Raw genomic sequence first — 7,297 nt, 5'->3', positions numbered from 1 at the left:
ACCGCCCCATTTATTTACTTATTCAAAATTCAGTAAACCAATGGGACTTGAACTACCACTTTAAAACCAAAGGAAAGACAAAATAAAAAATTTCCAATCGATTACAAAATGTTACGGATTGCCTAGGCCCACCCTTCTCCGTGCCACTGCCTAGAAGTGGAGATGTGGTTTCTACACCTGAACTACTGAAGGATGTTCTAAAACTAGGAGTCAGAATGGGACACATGCTTCTCATATACTGTATGTCTAAATGACATTTCAGTTGACATCATACAGGTTAACTCCTAAAACATTTTCAAACAGTCATGCATGTTTAATTACTCTAATTAACAAAATTATATTAACAAAATACATATCTAAACTGAAATTGCACAATAAGTAAAATATTCTCCAACCTTCTATATCTGAACAAGTATTTCTTATAATAGTTGCACAGGAATCTTCAGTGCTGAAGGACGTGGAAAGTGCAAGTCATTGGATGCACAAAAAACAAAGAATTATTTATAGGAAAAACATGTAAACCATCAGTACTAGAAATGGAGCATAAAGATACTATGATGCAGTTACACAGTTAGAAGTCAGCAAGATTGTGATGATAAAAAAAACAAAGGGAATAGAGTTTACAGCCTTTTTTACATTCACTTTTCACAGCTCTAAAGATATGGAGCCATTTCTCTCTGTCGGACTGTTTTCACATCATTAATCACGCGAAATAAAATAAAGTGTTGATGTCACACACACACGCACACACATAAACAATATATATTATTTTTAAGTGAAACATTTATAAACCACGAAAATGTTAATCTACAACTAAAGTGCTGTTTGTGAAAAATGCAGCGTACAGTATGTTTTGAGTTAAGTCACTGTATTAAAAAAAAAAAACTCTACCACCTCTCTTGCATTGGGCAAGACTAGGCATCTGTCTCTTTACAAAAGTGTGACAATTGGGGTGGCCCAACGCTTTTGAACCCTTTACTGTGCCATTCAAACACCACCGTGCAGACGACACCGCAACTACATAGTAGTATATAGGGCCGTGACGCTTTGTCGATGTCCTAAATTGACACCACTTTATTACCCATTAAAATGCAAAGTCAGAAGTTTGTGGGCCAAGTCCAAGCTGTGAAGCGGGTGGGGCCGATTGCGCTCTGGGGTATTAAGAACACTAGCGGGGGCGGGGCCACCGGGGCTTCGCGGCGGAATCTTTGGACCCGGCGGATCCAACAGATTATCTTTTGGAAGCATGCAGGCATTACAGAATCGGGGTAAGTGTATTGCGTATGTCTATGTGTACGAGGAAGGGCACGGTTAAAGTCGTGTTGGTAAAGACACTGGGCACAGAGGGTCTTGTATGGTGCTAATGTAAGTAGCCTAATGTAAATTCGCAGCCCGAAAGTGAAAGTGAGACTCAAGAAACGCTGCGGTCATTTATTTGGTCGAAGCCGTAAACGTCTACTTACAGTTGTACTTGTGATACACTTAAAAACTCGCTGTGTTTGAATTTATTCATAGTAAGGGGCTATTCTCAAAGATTAAGTAGAGAGCATTCTATGCATCTGAAGTTCAATACCACCATATCCACAGAGGATATGTTGCGGCAATACTGAGCAATTTACTAGAGGAGTGTATGCATGCAGTATTGTGTGTACGCATCTCTGCACATGGAAAATAACGCAGTTGTGTGAGTGTTTGCCCGCACAGTGTGCAGTGTGCTTGGCAGTTGGCACGATTAGAGTTTATATCTATATACGTGTGTTTGCATAGAGGATTACTCCATGGCACTGGCGTGCGCAGCATCGGGTCGGCAGGGAAAATTGCCCATACCTTTTTCGTTAAATGTAAACACATGCTCTATTGAGAGCATATATATTCATATGCTTTTATTTTCCAATTTGCCGTTATCGTAACTTCGCTACTTCCATAGTCTTCTGAAAAAAAAAGCATAACGACAGGGTAACGCACACATAGCTAAACCAATGATAGATGAGTGTTGCCATAATGGGGCTGTTTCACCCCAGCTAAGCTGAATGTGATTGGATTGTGTAGACAATATGGCATATCTGGCAACACTAAATTTAACCAATTCAATAAATAGTACTTACTGAAAGATTAACGATTAACTGGGACAGGTTGCAGTGTTGTGCAGAGGAGGTTAGGAGGGGAATGCGAAGAGGCGACGGCAGAGCCCCGTTTCGAAAATAATTTTAATAGCTCACTGTCAGTGAAGCACAATGACTTCTAAGTGCTAGAAGTGCTCGCGCCGGGCCCCGCGCAGCGAAAAGAGAGATTAAGAGCCGACTGAAAACGGAAATTGAACACCGCAGTGTTCGTCTTCAAGAACTTCGAAAACGATTTTCATTTCTTCTGGATTTGCATTCACTCACAATTGAAGACGAAAAAGAAAGACAGAGATTTAAAAAAGGAAAGTGTAGCCTTTGCAGATTACTATAATAATGAGGTGGCAGCAATTCAATTATATGATGTAATTATTGACTCTGTGATGTCCCTTCGAGCTGGGAGGAATACAAGTCCCTCTGATCCTAAGGATGCTCTCCAGTGGTTAGTACAGTTTGGAAGGGATATCTTCCCACGAGTTGCATTACGTACAGCTTACTGCTTACCATCGCATTTTCAATCACAAGTTGTGAACGATCATTTTCAAAATTGAAATTAATAACAACTCATCTGAGATCTTCCATGTCACAAGACCTTCTGCCCAACCTGGCTTTAATCAGCATTGAAAAAGAATGTAAAACATGAAGTAGTGCAATTGTTTTCAGGTAGGAGATCTAGTTTGGGGAAAAGAACTTAAATGAATATTTAATTGGAATAAAGTGTTTATTTCTTATTTAACATGTCTTTCTTTATCATATTCATATGCCTTCTTTACCATTCACTTTGATAGCACCTCACCTTGGGGTACATACAATCAAGGTGTTTGCCCTGGGCATCTTTTAGCCTCAGCATGTCACTGACAATTGTGAACAAGGTAGTTGCATCAGTTATGTGAATTATTCATATGTTCCAAGTTAATATTTTATATCAAATAACATTTTCAGCAAATACACACTGATACTATTATCACATATTTTACGGCATACTTTAGAGAAACATAATAAGTAACTCGAAAATTGTTGCTTTTTGAAGGTCGTTTACAAGATTTAAGAGAAGTATAAAACACTAAAAGCAAAACAAGCACCAACAACAGTTTGTATAGTAAACTTCTAAAACTCTTTGAACTTGCAGGTACTGTTTTCTAGATGGATTTCAAAATTACATTTCATTAATTGTGGCATTAACTTCCCCCGCCGTCTTTAGCCACTCATCCTGAGGACCGATTGGGAACGTCGTTTTCGCAAAGAGGCAGTGCAGATTTCATTGGTTCGCCTTCCAGCTTCAAGGATGTTTAACTTTTGTAGTGGCGGCCTCTTTCTTCCAACAAAAAATCAACGCAGATTGTAGTCCCTTCAACAGAATGTAACTGCATACCACAGTGTCTATGAGGTCAGTCATGCAACGCCCCAACATCACGAAACGGCCATCATATTAAACTACGGTTAACACTGGGGCCCCGTTACACTATGGTTAAGAATAGGGTTGTGGCATGGTTATCTGACTCAAAAGACGTTTTGTGATTGATGTTATATTGCAGCTCACAGTTCTCACCAGGAACACATCTCCGGAAGTCGGGTTCAAGTTGTTAGTTGTCCTGCAGCCAGTCCAATCTCTTTCATGGCTCAATGACCATTTATTGTCCATTAGCTCCGGCAACCTAACATCCCCAGTTCTGTCTCAGAGCCTTTTTACTTCGTAGACTGCATGGTTTAGTCCAATCCCAACCAATGGAATAGTGCAAACAATATGCAGAACACGTGACAAATACCCACTCTTTAGAACACTGCAATAATTATAAATTAACCACATGCTCTCTAGAAAGAATAACCTGAACACCACAAAGTGCAAATCTGTATAATCAGTTTAAATGAACACACTTTAAACACAAAAAAACCTTCTTTGCATCATAATAACCATGACACTCACGCACTGTGTTTTCAGACTAGACCAAGCACAAGCTGAGCTCAGAGTGTTCGAATCCTTACTTGTCTTACCTAATGGACAAACCCTGCTGACAACGTTAGAGCAGAATGAAGCTGAAACAGCCTTTCAATGTTTGAGTGAACTCCTCAAAATGCATACATACCACATTATCTGTCAGAAGAGCCTCAACTGAGTGCTTACTTTCAAAATTGAAACGTTTGAAATCAAAACTATGGAGTAACTGTGATGAGGGAGACTTCCTCCTATCCACTGAAAAAGACCTCGTCAAAGAGCAATCTAAACTTATTGACATATTCAAACAGGTGACTTTGAGGAGAATCTTCTTATAAATCCAGAAACATGTTAAAAATGTAAAAGAAACTTTATCTGTCTCGTATACTATTACAAAGGATATGCAACAATTTGCTTTATATTTTGTAACCTTATAAATATTTTTCTTTTTAGTTAGAGACAAGCTTTTAGGTTTTCAAAAAATATTATTTTTAATGCCTTGAAAAGCAAGAATAAACATTTCCATATCAAGAGTTTTGCATTAGCTCATTAATATTAATTTCAAAGACTGGTTACTACAATGACCAGAATGAATAGATAGATAGATAGATAGATAGATAGATAGATAGATAGATAGATAGATAGATAGATAGATAGATAGATAGATAGATAGATACTTTATTAATCCCAAGGGGAAATTCACGTAATCCAGCAGCAGTATACTGATACAAAAAACAATATTAAATTAAATAGTAATAAAAATGCATGTAAAAGCAGACAATAACTTTGAATAATGTTAGCATTTACTCCCCCGGGTGGAACTGAAGAGTTGCATAGTGTGGGGGAGGAACGATCTCCTCAGTCTGTCAGTGGAGCAAGACAATGACAAAAGTCTGTCACTGAAGCTACTCCTCTGCCTGGAGATGACACTGTTCAGTGGATGCAGTGGATTCTTCGTGATTGACAGGAGTTTGCTTAATGCCCGTCGCTCTGCCACAGATGTTAAACTGTCCAACTTTACTCCTACAATAGAGCGTGCCTTCTTGACAAGTTTGTCCAGGCGTGAGGCGTCTTTCATCTTTATGCTGCCTCCCCAGCACACCACCGCGTAGAAGAGGGCACTTGCAACAACCGTGTGGTAGAACATCTGCAGCATCTTATTGCAGATGTTGAAGGATGCATGATTACGTTGTAGTCCAAAAATGGTTTTAGTATAGACTTTAGTTAAATTTCCAGAATGTTCCCAAGAGTTTTGCCCCTGCCCCACTAAAAACATTTTCATCAGGTGGCAGCCAGTTTAAGCCTGCCTGTGTTTTGTCTGGCACATAGCAGTCACTGAGTTGCATACATATGAGGTAAAGGCACACAGCCAGGCATTTGTCTTATAAACTATGTGGAATAATTGCTAGGAAACTGGACTCTCACACAAAGAGCTGCTGGACTATTTCATGCCATATAGGTGCACTAAGTGATGCTTAAGCTAAATGCTTAACCATTTTTGGACTGCAACTAACAACAACAACAACAAATGTAATAAGTATCTGAGCTTGGTTTTGATATAGAAAGGTGCTCTAAAAAATAATGTTTGTTTTTCTGTATGCTGCAATGTCAAACTAGTTGCCTGTGGGACACATTTAGCCCATGGATCTTTTTAAGCGTTTCACATCATCAATATTCCAAAGGTTATATACAGCTCTCCATGACTGTTAGGTTTCTCAAAGACCCCCTCTAATGTGTGTTCCACGTATATCATATCCGTTGTGACCTGTAGGGGGTGTTGCAGCACCCCAAACCCCAGACACAACTTCACTGACACAATTTCTGCATTCAAATAATACTTTATTTACCAAAAATACCTGCAGCAGGTTTCTCAAGCACCATATACTTTGCCTCTCTTTTCTTTTCTTCCTCGACACCTCACAGAGAAGCTTTGTCCTTCTTCCACCCGACTCCAACTCACCTGGGTGTGGTACTTCTGGTGCCAGATGTTGTGGTGTGAAATTTTGTATATAAGTTGATAAATATTTTGTATGTCTTTATTTGAAACTTACATACTGTAAAGCAATGTAATATTAGTTTTATACCATTGATAAGAACAGCAATGGTTTTATTCCCCTCCCTTAGGACTGAGTCTTTGTAATTTTATGACAGGGATGGGGGGTGCCTAAAACCAGTTTGGCAAGTGATTTTCTGCAAGACTCTCTCAATCCACCACCATTGTGTCACACCAGAATTCTATTGGTCTAAAGTTGCCTGTTTGGTTTTAAAACAGAAGGCATTAAATACTACAACTCCCTTTTGGGCTGTAGGGTTTGGACAGAGAATTTATAAATTTGTTTGCTTTACCCCTCCCTATCTCTCTTACACCACTGGCATGAAGAAACATCTCTCTGTCACACCATTGACATGAGGAGCACAATTCAGCAGCTATATTGAGACAGGCATTTAGCCTGTTCTGAAGAAAATGGGCCACAAATGATGCCTTAACTAAAGACATTTTAAGTAAAAAATAAGTCTGTGTGCCACCTGAAATATATATCAATATTTATCAAGTTGTATGGTTGCCAATATTCACTTGTACTTTGTTTATTGTTATTATTTATGAAAATTATCAATAATACATTATTTAAAGTGTAACCTAACTCCTGCTTGTCTTTTACTATACCCAATTCCCTGAAGTTATAAATGTAGAAGGGAAGGTGGGAAAAGTTACTGTATATAGTACAATACCTCATAAGCAGTGGTAAGTCTAAGAGATTTGAGGGATTCTGACAAAGACTACACACTAAAGAAAACAAAATGGCAAAGTAGAGTAATATAGAACTCTACCAAGATAAAACACCAGAACATGGCCAATAGGAAGTGCTGTCGGGTCATGAGGAAGCACCAAAAAGTAGGGATCACAGATCACTGCAGCACCCTCTGGCAGCACCCACAGAACCCAACAAGGTTGCCTTTTGGGACTACAGTTTCCAGCATGCTTTGTGGGTGTCTGTACTGGTAGCACTGCCCAGGGATGCTGCCAGCTAACATGTTAGGGGAACATGTAACCCTTACAGGTTGTTTCCTCCTTTTTTCCATCACGCTGGCCTCCCGGGCCATGTAATGTTCCTTGTTCAACCTGGCTGGGACACCAGTATACCCACTTTGATACTGACATATTCTGCCAGCCTCATGACTAAGGCATGGAACACCCTGCCACTCTTCTTTCCCACTTTCCACTGGGGCCTCCTGCCAAGGTAAG

General features: G+C 39.4%; 1 protein-coding gene across 1 annotated transcript in view; it reads left to right on the top strand.

Moving 5' to 3' along the window:
• The first annotated feature begins 1,165 nt into the window (after positions 1–1,165).
• The window catches only part of hykk.2 (hydroxylysine kinase, tandem duplicate 2), a 39,760-nt gene continuing 33,628 nt past the window's right edge, over positions 1,166–7,297 (top strand). Inside the window, exon 1 of the mRNA XM_039764605.1 lies at positions 1,166–1,268. Within this exon, the coding sequence (XP_039620539.1) occupies positions 1,247–1,268 (22 nt within the window). The 5' untranslated portion in view covers positions 1,166–1,246. The remainder of the gene's footprint in view (positions 1,269–7,297) is intronic.

Source organism: Polypterus senegalus, chromosome 1, assembly GCF_016835505.1.
Source record: "Polypterus senegalus isolate Bchr_013 chromosome 1, ASM1683550v1, whole genome shotgun sequence".
Taxonomy (NCBI): domain Eukaryota; kingdom Metazoa; phylum Chordata; class Cladistia; order Polypteriformes; family Polypteridae; genus Polypterus; species Polypterus senegalus.
This window is presented reverse-complemented; position numbering and strand designations above follow the sequence as displayed.